Raw genomic sequence first — 18473 nt, 5'->3', positions numbered from 1 at the left:
GTGGCGCGCAGGGTACAGAAGGGCCGAGGGCCGCAGCCTAGGAGAGAAATGGAGGTTACACTCGGCCCAGGCGGCGTCCGTCCGTCACCCCGGCCCCCAGCCTCTGGGGAGGGAGAGGGGAGGGTGGGTTGTCACCCTGTCTGCCCGCGCTCTAAGCTGGGTTTCCTTTCGGGGTCTGCCGGGGCCAGAACTGCTGATGGAAACCAGCTGCGGGAGGCGCGCGGAGGCTGGGCGCACGCCCAGGCCCCTCCCCGGCGCCGGCGGACCTCGCTCGGGGGGTGGGGGGGGTGGGGGGACTAGGGCGCCCTAGCTCCCCGCCCCCCTTCCGCCGCGGCCCGGGGCCCTGGCACGTCCGGTGCGCCTGATGCTTTCCAGATGTGCGCCTGGTTCCCCTCCCCCACCTGGCTCCTCGCTCCCGCGGAGCAGGGAGGAGAGGAGCCAGGGTCCGACACCCCCGCTCCAATGGCTACACCGGGGATCGGGGCCGGCCGTGGTCCCCGCCCCGCCGGCCTTGCTTCCCAGACCAGGTCGTAAAGACCGAACGGGGATGGGCTGACTGCGGCAGAGACTCTCCGTCCCCCACCAACCCGCCACCTCTTCCCTGAGCTCCCGCCGCCGCCCCGCCGCCGCCCCGCCGCCCCGCTGCCACCGTCTGGGGTGGTCGGGGCACGCCCCCAGACCCCGCCCCGAGCCCCGCCCATATCCCCGCCCCCGAGGCCGCCGGACCACGCCCCCGAGACGCACCTCTGCAGGCCCCGCCCCCGTCCCTTGCAAGGCGCGGTCTGAGTGTCTATCTCTCTGGCCGCCTGTCTCTGTCCGGGTGTCTCTCTTGTACCCTCGTGTCTCTGTGTGTCTGTCTCTCCGCTGTCCTCTGCCTGTCCCTAGGTCTCTCCGAATTTCTCTGTCTCGGCGTCTTTCTGCGTGTCTGTCTCTCCTTGCACCTCTCACCCTCTCTCGGTGTCCCAGTCCCTCTTCATCTTCTCCCTCGAGACCCCTCCACTCTCCTACTTCTCTTGTTCTCCAATGTCTGCACCCCAACCGGCCGCGGGGGCGCCTTGCCCTCCGGATTTGAGGACCCAGGGCTTTGGCGCGGGCTCGGCGGGCCGCGGGCGCCCCCACGTGGCCGGCAGGGGACTGTCAGGAGAGGACCGAGGGCTGAGTGTGCACGCAGGGGTGCGCGGAATGCCGGAGAGACCCGGTGTCCGTGGGGGACTCGGGGCGATGGCCTGTAACCCCGAGAGACTGTGAGTGTACAAATGCGAGACGGTGCGTGACGTCAGAGGCTGCGTGGGGCTCTGTGACGTGGTGAGATGTTATAGAGAGAGTATGGCTGAGAAGTAGTGTGTTACACCTAGAGCAGCGGTTCTCAACCTGTGGGTCGCGACCCCTTTGGCGGTTGAACGACCCTTTCACAGGGGTCGCCTAAGACCATCCTGCATATCAGATATGGACATGACGATTCATCACAGTAGCAACATGACAGTGATGAAGTAGCAACGAAAATAATTCTATGGTTGGGTCACAGCATGAGGAACTGTATTGAAAGGGCCAGAAGGTTGAGAACCACTGATCTAGAGGTTATATGTGACTGTACATGTGAGAGGAGAGAGAGGACATGCATGGGACGGCGTGTGACGCCATGAGGTTGCCTGTGCCAAGCGGGGGCGCTGTTTGTGGTCCGGAGAGAACGTATGTGAGAGTGAGAGACTGTGTGTGACAGCGTGCGGCCTGCTGAGGGATGAGTGTTGTGTGCGTCACCTTCGCAGACGAGGTGACTCTGAGTGAGTGCGATCCACAGAGGGGGCGTGAGAGGGCAGCGTGGGGCCTGGGTGTGACACAGAGACCATGTGAGTGGGATGCAGCATGCGTCAGCCACACGATGGACGGTGAGGGTGGTGTGTGACTGTGACACAGATTATGTGGGAGCCTCACAGACTGGCACGGCATTGTGACCGCGCACGAGAGAGCGTGTGACTGTGCAGGGCACGCAGAGACTAGAGCACCAGAGAGCCCTGGCTGGTGTGGCTCAGCGGGTAGAGCGTTGGCCCGGACATGGAAGGGTCTGGAGTTCATTCCAGGTCCAGGGCACGGACCTGGGTTGCACCTTCTACCCCCTGCCCAGGTGGGGGCGTGTTTGGGAGGCAACCATTCAATGTGTCTCTCTCACAGCGATGTTTCTCTCTTTCCCCTTCCTTTCCCCCTCTCTAAAATCAGTGGAAAAAATACCCTCTGGTGAGGATGAACCAAAATAAATTCAATTGAAAGACAGAGTCTGAGAGAGACCTTGTGTGCGTAAGTGTGCCACACTGGGAGATTGCTGTGTGCGGGCAACAGCCATGTGTGACAGATGCCAACTGTCTGAGGCTCAGCCAGAGATTCTGTACATGACCGTGGGGAGGGGGGTGGTGACTGTGTGTCAGGGAACGTGTAAGATTGCGTGTGACGTTTAGAGATTGTGCAGGAATGCGTGGCCTGTATGTGGGAGTCGCTGGCTATCACTGTGTAATCATATAAAATATTATGGGACAGTGTTTCACAGGAGGGTGCATGAGTAATTACATGTCGCCGTGTGGGACACAGAGAAAGTGCGAGGCTGAGGCCGGATGGAAGAGAAGCCCTGATCGCCGGGGAATGTGTGTGGCATCTTGAGAGGCTGTGTGACCGTGAAACCGGACAGTTCACCCCGAGAAGGTACATCTGACTGCGGTTGAGCAAGATGTCATCGGTGATGACGCGTCATTCTCCAAGCGCTTGTGAGGGACCCTGTGTGGCGTGTTGAGAGGCCATGGGACTGGGGCACCGTGGGAGGTGGTGTGTTGCGCACAGATCGTGTGTGAGAATCTGTGGCGATACCGGTGACACAGTGAGGCACGGGGCGTCCCTGAGAGAGGGGCTGTGCGTGTGAGGCTGTGTGCCGAGGGGGGTCGCTGTGATGGGGTGACCCCGAGGTGGGGGGTGGCAGGGTGGGAGAGCATGTGTGATGGAAGGAGAGGCTGTGTGGGGCACGGGGGAGATGCGTGTGTAGAATAAAGGCAGAGGGTACGGACACACCTTGAGAGGCTGTCTTCCCAGGAGTGAGTGTGAGTGAGAGAGACGGGCAGAGACAGAGATGGAGAGGGGAGACGGAGAGAGATAGAGCGAGGGAACGAGACAAAGGGGGGACAGACAGACAGAGATAGAACGCAGGGAGACAGAGCGAGGCAGTGAGAGAGCAGTGGGGCTGGTGGTGGCAGCCGCAGGAGCAGGCAGGTCCTCAGGGGCTGCCCCAGGGGAGGGGGCGGGGCTGGGCTGGGCTGGGCTGGGCTGGGCTGGGCTGGGGGACCCAGCAGCTGCCTGTCAGCCTCACCTCCGCCAGCAGCCCGCCATCCCAGCCCTGGGCAACAACAGGTAGGAGGCTCCGGTCCTGCCCCAACAGGTCGGTCCTCTGTCCCCTCTCTGCCGGTGGGTCTGCCTGGGGATGAATGAGTGAGTGAATGAATGACTTTATATGTCTGCGTCTCCACCAGCCTGTCTCTCCCCAACCCCTCCACCTCCCTCTCTCTGTCCCCCTGTCCTCTGTCCCCTTGTCCCCCGTGCCTCTCCCTGCCCCTCTATCTGTGCCCCTTCCTCTCCCCCTACACGTGTCCCGATCTCTATCCTCTCCCCATCACTCCATCTCCCCTCTCTAAACCCTCTCCCCGACCCGTGCCACTCTATCCCTTTCTCTACTCCTCTGTTTGTGCCCCCAACTCCGTCCATCACTTCATTCTCCCCCGTCTCCATCTCTCTCCCCAGCCCCAGTCTCTTTATTCCTCCTGTGCCTCAGTCTCTCCCTCCGTCACTGTCTCTCCCTCTGCCCCTCCATTTGCCCCTGTCTCCATCCTCTCCGCCTCTCTCCCAGTCGCGCCTGGATTGCCCTCCCTCCTCCCCCTCTCTCCAAGTGCTAATGAGCAGAGGAGCCTTTGAGGTAGAGGCTGGGTGGGGGAGCTCCCGAGGGGAGCGCAGGGGGCAGCTGCGTCCGAGGCCCTAATGAGGCCCCCTCTGCGCCCCTCCCGCCGAGATCTTAATTCCTTGTTCTCCCTGGAACCACTGCTAATTGGCCTGGGGAGGGCCCCCTCCTGGCTCGCTGTGTCCCTGGGGGCCGAGGACACCTGGATCGTGCTCCGGCACCTGTGGCCCTGTCCTTCCGTCCCTCCCTCCACCTGCCCCAGCCTTGCATCTGTGCTCCCTGCTGCCTTCCTCTGTCCCTCCCTCCCCCTGCCTCTCGGTCCCCATCTGAGCGGCTCTTCATCTCCACTTCCCCTGTCTTCCCGCCCCTCCGACCGCCTCTGGGCACCCTCGCGCGCTCTTCCACCCACGCCCCGGTTGCTGGGTCCCACCACACCGCCACCCTCTCCGGGGTCCCGGACGCCCCTGGGCGCCCCCTTCGCCCCCACCGGCTTTTGACTCCTTGCCCGCCGCAGCCATGTCCAACAACATGGCCAAGATCGCGGAAGCCCGCAAGGCGGTGGAGCAGCTGAAGCTGGAAGTGAACATCGACCGCATGAAGGTGCGGGGTCTCGGGTAGAGGAAGGCGGGGGCTGCGTCTGCCCCGGGCACTGTCGGGGGTGGAGCCAGGAGCCCGGGGTTGGGGGGGTAAGATCCCTTTCTGAACTGAGCTGGACCCGAGGAGGGCCAAGGGGCGGGGCCTGAGGGAGGGGGCAGGGCCCTAGACAAGGGGCGGGGCCTGAGGGAGGGGGCAGGGCCCTAGACAAGGGGCGGGGCCTGAGCGGAGGGCGGGGCGGACCAGAGGCGGGGCGGAGAGGGGCGGGGCCTTAAATAAGGGGCTGGGCATGCAAGATGGGCGTATCAGAGGCGGGGCCATGAAGGGGCGGGGTCTTAGGCAAGGGGCGGGACCTGGAGGGCGGGCCGAGAGGGGCGGGGCCTGAAGGACGGGGAGGGTCAGAGGCGGGGGCCTGAGAGGGGCGGGGCCTTAGGCAAGGGGTGGGGGGGGCCAGAGGCGGGGCCTGGGGGTCGGGGGGCGAGGCCCTAGATGAGGGGCGGGGCCTGAAGGGCGGGGCCCTAGACAAAGGGCGGGGCCTGAAGAACGGGGCGGGGTGGGGCCCGAGTGGGCGGGGCCCGGGCATGGACTTCACCGCGTGCCCGCAGGTGTCGCAGGCGGCGGCCGAGCTGCTGGCCTTCTGCGAGACGCACGCGAAAGACGACCCGCTGGTAACGCCGGTCCCCGCCGCCGAGAACCCGTTCCGCGACAAGCGCCTCTTTTGCATCCTGCTCTGAGCCTTCCCGACGGCTGACCCTGCTTTGCCAAAGTTTGAATCCAATAAACGTGGTGATGGTGGTACCTGAGGCCTCGCTGAGCTTGGGGCCCCCGCGGGGAAATCTGATCCCGTCTCACATCCGGAGTGTGGGGTGGGGGTGAGGGTGCATAGGGCGCCTCGGAGGAAATGAGCCTCCTCTACCCCCGAATTTATTTAATCGTCCAACAGTCCCAGAGGCAGCTGGCTGCTAGGATGCCACCTTCTTTACAGATGAGTCCCTTACTCGGTCACACAGCGGGGAGGTAATAGGGTGAAGGCTGTGGGCTCCCGGCTCCCTGCACCCTCAGCTGGCCCCCTCCCCTCCTCCCTCCTGGGTTGCAGATCCCGAGGAGGCCCTGCGCCCGTCCCACCTTTCTCATCCCTGAATAGTTTCACCCCCTTTCTTCACATTTGGCTACTTCCCGCCACAGGCCTATCTCTGTCCTTAGCACTGAACCCTGTTCATTCATTCATTCATTCATTCATTCGTTCATTCTTCCAAACACTCCCTGAGTACCTGCTCTGTGACTGGCCCTGTGCTGCGTGAAGCTGGGGACATGGCTGTGACCAAGACAGCCTGGCCCTGCCTCCTGGGGCTCAGAACCCAGTGGGTGAGACAGACCTGTCCCCAGTAGTGGCAACCCAAGTGGGCAGGGCTGGGGTGGGGAAGTCAGAGGCTGGAGCCCCTGACTCAGCTTGGGGGTCAGGGAGGGCTTCCTGGAGGAGGACGCTGGGCCATGGCGGTAATAACACGTGGGACCTAGGGAAGAGAGAAGTGTGGCGAGAGAGAGGAGACAGCCCTTCCTTCAACAATCCTCTTCTTTGTTCTGGGGACACAGGGTGACGGTGACAGCTCTGGTGTCTGCGCTGTTTCCCACGTCCCATATTGGTGGCCGCAGGACATATATAGCTGGCAGTTATATATTTTGTGGCTTTTCTACTTTTGGCCTACATAATATTTTTTAAAAATTTTTAAAAAATTGATTTCAGAGGGGAAGGAAGAGGGAGAGAGAGAGAGAAACATCCATGATGAGAGAGAATCATGGTGGATCGGCTGCCTAACCTGCAAACCCCCCACTGGGGATCGAGCCCACAACCTGGCCATGTGCCCTTGACCGGAATCGAATCTGGGACCTTTCAGTCCGCAGGCCGACATTCTATCCACTGAGCCAAACCGGCCAGGGCCATGTTTATTTTTTATTTATTTTTTAAAAAATATATTTTATTGATTTTTTACGGAGAGGAAAGGAGAGGGATAGAGAGTTAGAAACATCGATGAGAGAGAAACATCGATCAGCTGCCTCCTGCACACCCCCTACTGGGGATGTGCCGGCAACCAAGGTACATGCCCTTGACCAGAATCGAACCTGGGACCCTTCAGTCCGCAGGCCGACGCTCTATCCAGTGAGCCAAACCAGTTAGGGCCATAATGTTTATTTTTATTTTATTTTTTAAAAATATCTTTTTATTGATTTCAGAGAGGAAAGGAGAGGGCGAGAGAGAGATGGAAACATCAATGAATGGTGAGAGAGAATCATTGATCGGCTGCCTCCTGCACGCCCCGCACGGAGGAATCGAGCCCCCAACGAGGGCATGTGCCCTTGACCAGAATCAAACCTGGGACCAGTCAGTCTGCAGGTCGATGCTCTATCCACTGAGCCAAACAGGCTAGGGCTGGCCTACATAATGTTTTAAATGTTCTTGCCCTGCCCTGACCGGTTTGGCTGAGTGGATAGAGCGTCGGCCTGCGGACTGAAGGGTCCCAGGTTCGATTCCAGTCAAGGGCGAGTACCTTGGTTGCAGGCACATCCCCAGTAGGAGGTGTGCAGCTGATCAATGTTTCTCTCTCATCGAAGTTTCTCTCTCTCTCTCTCTCTCTCTCTCTCTCTCTCTCTCTCTCTCTCCCTTCCTCTCTGTAAAAATCAATAATATATGTTCTTGCCCTGGCCTGTGTGGCTCCATTGGTTGGGCCTTGTCCAGTGCACCAAAGGTTGCAGGTTCAATTCCCAGTTATGGCACATGCCCGGGTTTGGGGCTTGATCCTCAGTAGGAGGCATACAGGAGGCAGCTGATCAATGCTTGGCTCTCACATCGATGTTTTGTCTCCCTTTTCCTTCTTCTCTCTCAAAAAAAAATCTATAAAATGTTCTTGACTTGATTGCCAAATTGAAAAATAGAGTACTCGCCTCAGACTCCGTATTTCTGGCTTCTTCGGAGCTGGAAGATCTGGTGACCTCAGACCTACCCCCCCCCCCCCCCAGGGGACCACAGGCTGTGAGCTGAGACCGGGGCTTTCCGGCTCATGAAGTCCCCACCCTGCCCTTTTGCCTCTCAGTCGAGGAGGTCAAGGTCCAGTTGCTATTTGACATGGAGCCTGTGTCAGGGGCTTCTTACCGTGGGATGAAGAGAAGGCGGAGCCCTAGCCAGTTTGGCTCAGTGGATAGAGCGACGGCCTGCGGACTAAAGGGTCCCAGGTTCGATTCCGGCCAAGGGCACATGCCCAGGCTCGATCCCCAGTAGGGGGCGTGCAGGAGGCAGCCCATCAATGATTCTCTCTCATCATTGATGTTTCTATCTCCCTCTCCCTTCCTCTCTGAAATCAATAAAGAAATATCTTTTTAAAAAAAGAGAGAAAGCGGAAATGTCTGTTGAAAATGAGGAGATGCAGATGAGCTGTGGGTTTGGTTAATTATCTTACCTGGTTGGCCCAGGACCTCCTCCCCTCTCTTCACCCACCTCCGCTCCGCCACCCCAAATGGGTCTTTGGGCATCTACCTGCTTCTTGCCACTGTCCCAGGGGCTTCTGCTCCTGCTCGGTGTCCCTCCCCTGCCTTTACCTGGGCGGTGCCCCTCACCTGGGATCCCCTCCCTTCTGTCCTGCAGGCTCCCCCACAACCCCTCCAGCCCCTCCTGAACACATCCATTGGCCCCCCTGCACCCTCTGCTCCCCAGAGTGAGGCTGAACCCCTGAATCTGGATGGAGGGAGTTGGATAGCTCTCTGGGCCTCCACTCCCCAGAGGGGGGCGGGGCGGGCATGTGCCTAGCAAGTGTTTCATTATTCACATCGGATTAGGGTCCCCTGGGCCCCAACTCTGAGCTTCCTGTTGAATGGAGGCAGGAGAGGCTGTAATTACATCTCCTGCTGCCTCCCACCTCTTAGCTGGTTGCATCATGTCTGTGGGGGCCCCGGGGGACGCAGGGGACCGGAGAGCCAAGGATGAGCTGGGGGTGGGGTGGGGTGGGGCTGGGAGGGATGCTGGGACGGAAGTCCCCAGAAGGATTCCGGAATTTCTCAGGTCCTGCATCCTTGCATCTTAGAACCCGAGATGCACGGGAATCTGTAATCCCAGGACCCTGGAGGGCTGGAATTCCTGTCTCCCCATCCCGTGGCGTCAGGATTCCGGGTCCTGCCCCCTGCCCAGCACTTCAGGAGTGTAAGCATTCTTTGCACCTAGACTGTTGTGATTTAACCTTCTCGGCCCTGGGATCTGGGAGCTTCTTGTTTCAAATTCCGGGTGTTGGGAAAGGGAGGCTGAGGAGGAGCGAGCAGGGCTGGCTGGCCTGGGGTGGGGGAGGGAGGAGAGGTCCGCTGGAGCGGGGAGGGAGGGGTCGGTGAGTCTGGCCCCGGAAGCCCGTCGGGACTGAGGCTGGCGGAAGAAGCCAGAGGGACAGGGTAGCTCCTGGTGACCAGCCTGCATGTGCGCAAACATGGATAATCTTGTTAGCGGGTATGACGCTGCGACAGCCGCTTCTGGCCGCCGCTGCTCTTTCCTGACACCCCAGCTGGGAGGCCAGCTCCGGGGTCAGGGCCTGGCCAAGGGCAGAGAGGTGATCGCCTGGGGAAGTACCTGCTCTCAGAAGGACCCTCCCACGCGCTCCAGACCCTCAGGGCTGCGGGCTGCCCCTCTCAGGCGGCCTCTCCTCCCGCCCTGCACCTGCACCCCAGTGCTCAGACCCCTGCACCCCCAGGAGAGCCACCCCAGTGGCCATCGCCTCCTGGGAGTCCTGTTTCAAGGCTCCATCTCAATTCTCCGAATGCTCCCAAAGGGACTGTTCATCCTTATTTTGCATCCGGCCAACAGCAGGCCCGCAGAGGTGACGTCACCTGGCCAGTTGGGGCTTGAGCTGCAGCGGGACCCAGGCATGTGCCCGGGAGGGGCTGGAGGGGTTGTGGGGAGCCTGAGGGACAGAAGGGAGGGGGTCCCAGGTGAGGGGCACGGCCCAGGACACAGAGAGCCGAAGCCCCTGGAACAGAAGCAGACAGATGCGCAAGGACCCGTTTGGGGTGGAGAAAAGGGTGGGGGGCTGACAAAGCCCCGGCTGTGGGTGCTGGGACCTGCCGAGGAGGGACGGTCAGGGCGGGCAAGCAGCTTCTCCAGGCAGCACATCAGAGGCCGCCTGGCCCGCTGGCTGGGTGGGGCCGGCTTGGCACTTGCCCTCAAGGCCGCTGGTCCAGATGTGAGTCCCGGCTGGGTGTGGGGGGACGCAGCTGCGGGCCGGCCAGCAGGCCCCCATCAGAGGAGGTCCTCTGAGCCTCTGCGTCCCAGCCCTCGGCACACGGAGGCAGGTTAGCATGTGTTGAGTGAATAGTAACACCAGTGGCATTGGGGGCCTTCCTGGAGGCGGGGAGAGGGGGTTTCCGTCTCTAGTCTTTTTTTAAAAATATATTTTTATTGATTTTTTACAGAGAGGAAGGGAGAGGGATAGAGAGTGAGAAACATCGATCAGCCCTGCACACTCCCTACTGGGAATGTGCCCGCAACCAAGGTACACGCCCTTGACCGGAATCGAACCTGGGACCCTTGAGTCCACAGGCCGACGCTCTATCCACTGAGCCCAACCGGTTAGGGCCCGTCTCTAGTCTTCACACAGCAGCCCGACAAGGGCAAGGCTGCCATTTGATGATGACATCAAAGAATGCCCTCCCACACCTGCCATCACAGGCACGGTCCCTGGCACACGCCTCTGGGGCCCATCCCTCCCTCCCCACGCTGTGTGTCCATTCCCAGTGGCCCCTGCTGTCCTCCTGTCCTGGGTGCCTGGGGCGGCCCCTGCTCCTAGCAGTGTGGGGGGTGAGGAGAGCTGCTGACTCACCCACCAGAGCAGTTCCTTCCAGAGTTGGCCCCTCCCTGCCCCGGAAACCATCCCCTCCCCCTCCCCCACCCTGCCCAGCGGGGTGACCTCTCACCCACAGGCACCTGGAGGAAAGGGGAACCCTTATTGCCCTTGTTGTGGGCGGCCTGTGGCCACAGCTGGGCAGGAGGCCCTGGGCCCCCAGAAGGTGTGTCCCGCTGGGCAGGGCACAGACCTTAGGGACTCTCACGAGGAATGAGTTCCAGCCATGGCCGCCCACCTGCTCCCCAAGCACAGAACTGATGCCAGTTGCAAGGGTTCCAGCCCCCTTGGCGCAGAGGGGGAAACTGAGGCCTCGAGGAGGGCAGGGGCTTGTCTGAGGCCCCACGGGGCGCCCCTGAGTGCTCAGGGGTCCCTGGCGGGGGCAGGAAGCCAGCGAGAGGGAGGCTGCCGGAACCGGAGCTCCCCCCGCCCCCCCACTCTGCCCAGATGCCGGGCATGGCGCTAGCCTGCCAGGCGTCCTCCTGCATTAATAAGATAGAACTTCCTGAGCGCCCTCTGCTCTGCCTGGCAGCTGCAGGGCATACGCCGGAGGGACCACATGGCCCGGAGGTCTGATTCCGCACACACAGGCACCCCAAGGGCAGGGCTGTGTGGTCGCTCCTGCAGGCCCTGGTGTGGCTGGGGTTGGGGCACCCATCCTGCAGGAAGCTGGGGGTGCCAGCTGGGCACGGTGATAGGGAGCACGGTTATCGGGGGACATGGACCAGAGGGGAAGCCCGCAGCCCCGAAGCCAGGGGCGTCGCTCCTGGCCTGGGATGGACACACCGCACAGGCTCCCTCCTTGTTACAGAGGCTCTGGGATGGGCCCAAGAAGCTGCTGTCACCCATTGTACAGATGGGGAAACTGAGGTACACCGGCTCCCATCCTTGCCCCAGACCATCACAAAGCACGGAGGTGGTCACATTGGGACAGAAACTCAAGACAAATGGAAGTGAGACCCCGAGTTAGTAATCTCTGTCCTGAAACTGCCCCCTGAACGATGAGGGGTGTCTGAGAGGGTCTCCCAGGTCCCGTCTGGCCCTGGGGGCGGGAGGCGGCCTGGGAGCGCGGGCTCAGTGGGAGCGGGACAGGTGGCTGCTGAGCCGCTGGGACACAGGAGGGGGAGCACCTGGCCCCCGGTGGCAGTGGCGCCGCTGGGCTGAGTCTGTGGAGGGGCGGAGCTCGGTGTGACAGCGAAGGTGGAGCCTTGGGCGGCTGTCTGTGGCCAAAATGTTGTCCCTGGAGGTCAAGGTCGCCTCGGCCTGGGGCCCGGCAGCACCCAGGTGAGAAGCAGGCGTCTCGTCTCCACTTCCCGGGCTCCAGGCGGGGTCCAAGCCCAGCCTGAGGACCGGCTACGCGACCTGCGTTTTTCCTGGGCTCCTTCTGGAGGGAGCAAATGCGTTGTGTCCAGGGAACAGAGATCTCAGAAGTGCCTGGAAAACACTGCATCGGGGAGGAATTTCCTGGTCATTTCTCAATCCTGGGCAGCGTCCTAACCCCGGAGCCCAGAATAGATCCCAGGGGCCACCTCAGTCAGCCTTGCGCACTGGCCAGCTGTGCTCCTCAGGGCCCGTCCTGGTCCCGGGTGAGTCCAAACTGCCTGTGTCACGACTCAGGGATCCCCGCCCAGGCCCCTGGGAGGTGCTGGGGAAGGGAGGCGGGCAGCGACCTGGGGCAGCGGTGGCAGGTGGCTCGGCGATGGGACCAGGAGAGGACCCAGGGAGGGGGCAGGGCGGGAGATGGATGTGCTGGGCAGATGGGACAGAGGGAGCAAGCCAGGGCGGGAGGGAGGGAGCCCAGGGGGCCTCTGGAGAAAGCAGGGGGAGGGAAGGCGGGGCAGCGAGAGGAAATGAAAAAGCTGGGGCCGAGCAGGCACCACGAGGAGGGAGGGCGGAGGGAGGGCAGGAGGGAGAAGCTGACACACAGAGACCTCACGGACAGCGATCCCAGGCCCGAGCGAGGGGACAGAGGGACAGAGAGAGCCGGCAGAGGTGCGGTGAGGAGGGCGGTGGGAGCAGAAATGCAGAGAAGGGGGTAGGGAGCAGTGGGGGGAGAGAGAGCCGGAGGGAGAGGCAGAGGGTGTGGGCAAGGGAGGGGACAGAGACAGACAGTAGGACACAGAGGGACAGAGAGACAGAGGGAAGGAGGAGAGGAAAAGAGGAAACAGGGATAGAGAAGGAAAGAGACAGAAGGGGGGCGGGGGGGAGAGAGAGAGAGAGAGAGAAGAGAGAAGAGAGAGCAAAGACAGCCGGACCCACAAGGAGGCCTGGGGGTGACTGGGAGACCCCGCTGCGGGGAGGCCCATGGGGAGGCAGGCGGAGGGCTGCTGAGTGGCTGCTCCGGCTCCGCCCGCCGCCTCCCTCCCTCGGGGGCCCGCAGCCCCGGCGGCCGGCGCTGGCCAGGATGGCAGACTCCTGCCGGAACCTCACTTACGTGCGGGACTCGGTGGGCCCGGCCACCAGCACCCTCATGTTCGTGGCCGGCGTGGTGGGCAACGGGCTGGCGCTGGGCATCCTGGGGGCGCGGCGGCGGTCACGGTCACGCCCTTCGGCCTTCGCCGTGCTGGTCACCGGGCTGGCGGTCACCGACCTGCTGGGCACCTGTTTCCTGAGCCCCGCGGTGTTCGTGGCCTACGCCCGCAACAGCTCGCTGCTGGGCCTGGCCCGCGGCCAGCCGGTGCTGTGCGACGCCTTCGCCTTCGCCATGACCTTCTTCGGCCTGGCCTCCACGCTCATCCTCTGCGCCATGGCCGTGGAGCGCTGCCTGGCGCTCAGCCACCCCTACCTGTACGCCCAGCTGGACGGGCCCCGCTGCGCGCGCCTGGCGCTGCCCGCCGTCTACGCCTTCTGCACCCTCTTCTGCTCGCTGCCCCTGCTGGGCCTGGGCCAGCACCAGCAGTACTGCCCGGGCAGCTGGTGCTTCATCCGCCTGCGCGCCCCCGAGCCGGGCGGCTGCGCCTACTCCCTGGCCTACGCCAGCCTCGTGGCCCTGCTGGTGGCCGCCATCGTCCTGTGCAACGGCTCGGTCACCCTCAGCCTCTGCCGCATGTACCGCCAGCAGAGGCGCCACCAGGGCGCGCTGGCCCCGGGCTCCGGGGCGCGGGCGCGCGAGGACGAGGTGGACCACCTGATCCTGCTGGGCCTCATGACGGGCATCATGGCCGTGTGCTCCCTGCCTCTCACGGTGAGTCCCTGGGCAGCCGGGGCGGGTGTGGGGGGCGGGGAGGGGGGGCAGCGCCCAGCTCTGGCCTCGTTGTTTGTGCCCATTTCACGGATGGGGACACTTTGGCATCTGTCAACCCCCGGCTCCCTGGAGAAGTCTCTCCCGCCTGCTGCTGCTCCACTGGCCTCCTCCTGACCCCTGCCCCCCCCCTTCCAGTTCTCCTGTCCCCACACAGAGGCTCCCCGACCTCCCCCGGCCCCTAGTGAAGATAAGACCCCCATTCATGGAGCCTTTGCTCTGGGGTTGACAACTCCCCAAGTATTTACACGAAACAGGCAGGAGTTCCCGCTTGTCACCATTTTACACGTGAGGGGCAATGGCTCTCGCCCACGACGACAGAGTCGGGTCTGGACCCCAGGCTCCTTTGGTTCCAGAGTGTGAGGCCCCCCCACCCCCCTGACACCCAGGCTCCCGCCCCCCCGGTGCCACCCTCTATCTGCCGTGGACTCCCCCCCACCCCCTTCCTCCATGCCCGCCCATCCTCTCCCGGATGGAAGCAGGACAGACCCCGTCCTGTGGCACCTGGGCACCCCATCTGTACTCTGGGCCTCCTGCTCTTTCTGTAGAATTCAAGGCTGAGCTAAATTGGAGAATCATCAGAACTTTAGGGGGTTTACGGATGACGCAGGGACACACACACACACACACACACACACACACACACACACAGGCGGGCCCGGCCGCCCACACAGCCCATCTCTCTCCCTCTAGGCTGCTGCTGGCTGTTTCCTGGGGCTCTCTATCTCTCGGCTCCCCGGATGCGTCCATTTCTTAGTTTTTATCTTATTTCCTTCCCCTCTGCCAGGCCCCTCCTCCCTCCTACTCCCTGGGCGAGCAAGTGGGTGGAGGCGGGGGAGGCTGGCTGGGTGGCAGGTGGGCACTTTCTGATACCCTCGCCCGCCCTCAGATCCGCGGCTTCACCCAGGCCATCGCCCCGGACAGCAGCGAGATGGGGGACCTCCTCGCCTTCCGTTTCAATGCCTTCAACCCCATCCTGGACCCCTGGGTCTTCATCCTATTCCGAAAGGCCGTCTTCCAGCGTCTCAAGCTCTGGCTCTGCTGCCTCTGCCCCTGGCCTGCCCGCGGCCACTCGCAGCGCCCCCTCTCCCAGCCGGCCTCCGGGGGGAAGGACCCCAGGGCCCCCGCCAGTCTCGGGGGGAAGGAGGGGAACTGGGTGCCTTTGCCAGCCTGGGGCGAGGCGCAGGGGGCACGCCTGCCTCCGGCCCAGCGGCCGGGCAGCGCCGTGGGAACGCTGTCCAAAGTGGAGTCCACGGCAGCCTGCTCGCTCTGCTGACATCTCGGGCATCCGGTGATCTCCTGCCCCGTCTCCTGGGACAGGAGCCGGACAGTCAGGGGAAGGCCCACGGCTGGTGGACCAGCCGAGCGATGAACCCTGGAGCCCTGGCCTACCAGGGCCTTGACCTGAATCGGGGGGGGGGGGGCGAGGGGGAGGGCAGGGGGGGGCGATCAGCTGCTACTTTCCTCCAGGGTGGCCACACCAGCTCTGGGAGGAGGGGGAGGGAGAGAGGGAGCACAGGAGCCGTTCTCTCAGAATGACCGCTTGGCTGGCCGGGTTTGGTCCCGGCCGCCCATCCATCTCACTGTCTAAATATTTAGAAGGCGGAAAAGTTCCCAGCGCTCCTGTGCACCGAGTCTGTTAGGGTCAGTGCTCCTGCCGATCCCCATCCATTCAGGGTGCCCCAACCCCGGGGGTGGTCCTGCCCTCCCCACCCAGAGACACACCCTCTCCGCCTCCCCTCACTTCTGACTCTCGTTCCCCACCTAACTCGGAGCTCCGCCACCCCCAGGAGAGGCAGGAGGGAGGGGAGATGCTGATGTGGGTGACACTGCTGGGCGCGTGCCCGGGAACCTTGGTGTGGCTTCGTAGCTATAAGACTTGGACTGTGGGGACACGGGTGTGGGGTGTGAATCCCAAGGACGGCCCAAGAACGCAGACCTAAGTCCTGTGCCTGCCCCCAACTAAATAGCTGCCTCTCTAGACAGAGCCTGATGTGTCCTTAGAGCCTCACAAAAATGTCATTCATTCATTCATTCATTCTTCATTCAACAAATAGTGGGCGCTGACTCTGCCGGGTGCTGGGGACACGGACAGGCTCTGCCCCACCCTGGACTCTGCGGGGAGATCTCCAGACTCCCACTCCTGCCCCTTCTCGTTGCCAACCCCTGCCCTCAGAGCGGCCCAGAACCACGGGTGGCCGGGAGTGAGCCAGTGGGCTGAAAAGTTGAAAGGACGTGTGCTTAGGGTGGTGGTGGGGTTAATGGAAAAGTGCCTCCCCACTCCCTGATCCCGGCCCCCTTCAGTCCCCCTTTCTCACTTCCTCCGAACCTGGGGAAGGGTGGGGTAGGCAAGGCAAGAGCCTTCGATAGCAGCTAACCTCAGCGAGTCCTCCTCTGTGTGAGCGGCACCCTCTCACTCCCGCCCGCTATTAGAGCCTTTCACAGGGGCCAGAATCCAGGCCCAGAGGGGCAGTTAAGCAGCCGCAGCCCACACAGCAAGAAGCCCAGCCTGCGCGGAGGGCGGAGCTGGTCTATCTCTGGGGCCCAGCTCCCTGGTCGCGGTGACTGTGCCTCTCGGTAGCTTGGCTTCCTTTTGCGTAGAAGGTGATCGTAACCCAGCACTTTGCGTAAGGGTTGTGCTGAGGACGAATCGGTCCCCCCGAGAAGCCGTGCGCACAGGGCCTGGAATGGAGCGACAGGAAGTGTTCCCGTTGTTGCTGTTGGCATTGCGGGTGTGGGCTTTGGCTCTCTGGGCAAATGTGGTTTGACAGCAAAGCAATGCTTGCTCCCTTGTTTTGACATTTTTCTTCCGTCACTATGTTTCTAATCATATTGAAGAAGAACAAGGGTGTCTGGGAGAGTTAAACATCGGTCACGATGGCTGCCTAACGGGTTTGGAGTTTCCTTTTGGGGTGATGAAAATGTTCTGGAACTAGAGAGTTGTGGTTGCATAACACGGTGAATGTACCAAATGTCTGAACTGTACACTTTAAAATGGTAAAAATGATAAGTTTTCTGTTATGGATACTTTACCACAATAAAAAAAAAAAACATGTAATGAAAAAATTGAGTGTGTAGAAATTTTTATAGCAGTCTCGACAAAGTAATATATATAATATGCTAGAGGCCTGGTGCACAAAATTTGTGCACTTGGGGGGCGGTCCTTCAGCCCGGCCTGTGCCCTCTCGCACTCTGGAAGCCCTCAGGGGAAGTCTGATCCCCAGGCGTGGGGAGCGGGCCTAAGCCGGCAGTTGGACATCCTTAGCGCTGCCACGGAGGCAGGAGAGGCTCCCGCCACCCCTGCTGCACTTGCCAGCCATGAGCCCAGCTTCTGGCTGAGCGGCACTCCCCCTGTGGGGGCACACTGACCACCAGGGGGCAGCTCCTGAGTTGAGTGCCCCCTGGTGGTCAGTGCACATAATAGCAACCGGTCGCTCTGCTGTTCGGTTAATTTGCATATTAGCCTTTTATTATATAGGATGTTGAATTTCATAATAAAGTTGAATTGTACAAAAAACAGGTGAAGAAACTTCTGGTGGGGTGCAGTCTTGGTCACCAAACATGGCTCAGACTCAGTGGGGACTCACCCACAGGGACCCCTGGAGGGTGGAGAAGGGGTAGGGTGGAGGGGCTGAAGAGGGCGGGAGTGGAGAGAGGGGCCTGCCATCCTGGGTCCCTCCAGTCTCTGTGCCACCCTGAAGGTGTGTCAGTGCTTTCCACCTGGCCTTAGGGTGGCTGGTGTGGCTCAGTGGTTGAGCATCGACCTATGAACCTGGAGGTCACAGTTCAATTCCTGGTCAGGGCACATGCCCAGATTGCAGGTTTGATCCCTAGTGTGGGGTGTGCAGGAGGCAGCCGATCAATGATTCTCTCTCATCATTGATGTTTCTATCTCTCTCTCCCTCTCCCTTCCTGTCTGAAATCAAATAAAATCCTATATAATAAAAGGCTAATATGCAAATAGAACGAACAGCGGAACAACTGAATAACCGAACAACCGGTTGCTATGATGTGTGCTGACCACCAGGGGGCGTGCACGGAACATGGCGAGTGTCGGCCACGGTGGGATGGAGCAGGTGAGCGAGGGCACCAGACCAAGGCGGGGCGCCCGTCACTGTCATTGGGGTGAGCCTCTGGTGGTTACTGAAAATTCTTTGCTCCCATGCACCGTGATCCTGCCTGGCCCTTGCACCCACTGCTGGTGCCCGGCACTGCCCCCAATCACTCAGCACTGTCAGCGGGTGCAAGTGGTGGCTGCCAGCCCCAATCACCCCTCAGGGCTTCTCCACCTCTCCCTGCTCCTGAGGGGTGGTTGGGGCTAACAGCCAGTGCTTGAACCTGCAGCTGGCACGGGAGCCGCTGCTTGCACCCGCTGCCAGTATCTAGTGCCAGTCCCGATTGTGTGGCACCATCAGCGGGTGTGAGTGGTGGCTGCAGGCCCCGATTGCCCCTGAGGGCTTCTCCACCTACCCCTGCTCCTGAGGGGTGATCAGGGCAGCAGCCGCTGCTCGCACCCACTGAGGGCACCAGCCCCACTTGCATCCATTGATGGTGCCCAGGGATTGGGGCCAGTGCTTGAGCGTGTAGGAGCAGTGGAGCCAGGAGCAGAGCTGCTGGCAGACAGCGGACCAGGGTCGTGGTGGTAGGGGCTGGGCGGGGTTGCGGAGGATGGGCCGAGACCCGCCCCTGTGCCCACTGCAGCCTCACAGCCAACAGTTCCTTTCAAGGTGCACGAATTTGTGCACTGAGCCGCTAGTCCTATATAATAAAAGCCTAATATGCAAATAGACCGAATGGCAGAATGATGGGTGGAACGACCGATTGCTATGACATGCACTGA

At 61.7% G+C, this 18473-nt stretch overlaps 2 protein-coding genes across 5 annotated transcripts; both read left to right on the top strand.

The window, feature by feature from the left end:
- The first annotated feature begins 1148 nt into the window (after nt 1-1148).
- On the top strand, nt 1149-5312 carry GNG8 (G protein subunit gamma 8). 4 transcript variants are annotated; one of them, XM_081108535.1, is made up of 5 exons: nt 1149-1244; nt 2530-2691; nt 3359-3387; nt 4443-4528; nt 5128-5312. In XM_081108535.1, exons 4-5 carry the CDS (start codon nt 4445-4447, stop codon nt 5254-5256), a joined length of 213 nt encoding a protein of 70 aa, XP_080964661.1. In that variant the 5' UTR covers nt 1149-1244; nt 2530-2691; nt 3359-3387; nt 4443-4444; the 3' UTR covers nt 5257-5312. The 4 variants fall into 4 exon arrangements, with proteins under 4 accessions (XP_080964661.1, XP_080964660.1, XP_080964659.1 ...); XM_081108534.1 differs by lacking the exon at nt 3359-3387 and having other exon boundaries at nt 2540-2691; XM_081108533.1 differs by lacking the exon at nt 3359-3387.
- A 7484-nt stretch (nt 5313-12796) lies between these two features.
- PTGIR (prostaglandin I2 receptor) lies at nt 12797-16669 on the top strand (the record flags this gene model as incomplete). The annotated part of the gene is made up of 2 exons (XM_081108241.1): nt 12797-13576; nt 14523-16669. The coding sequence occupies 2 exons, from the start codon at nt 12797-12799 to the stop codon at nt 14907-14909; spliced, it is 1167 nt and encodes a 388-aa protein (XP_080964367.1). The 3' UTR covers nt 14910-16669.
- Nucleotides 16670-18473: the final 1804 nt, after the last annotated feature.

Source organism: Myotis nattereri (assembly GCF_964212035.1).
Source record: "Myotis nattereri genome assembly, chromosome: 15".
Classification (NCBI taxonomy): domain Eukaryota; kingdom Metazoa; phylum Chordata; class Mammalia; order Chiroptera; family Vespertilionidae; genus Myotis; species Myotis nattereri.
This window is presented reverse-complemented; position numbering and strand designations above follow the sequence as displayed.

Bases quoted from the DNA above. Each gene is read 5' to 3' on its own strand.
- GNG8 (XM_081108534.1), top strand. From the start codon at position 4,445: ATGTCCAACAACATGGCCAAGATCGCGGAAGCCCGCAAGGCGGTGGAG. The intron at 4,529-5,127 runs GTGCGGGGTCTC...GCGTGCCCGCAG, and splicing joins TGAACATCGACCGCATGAAG to GTGTCGCAGGCGGCGGCCGA.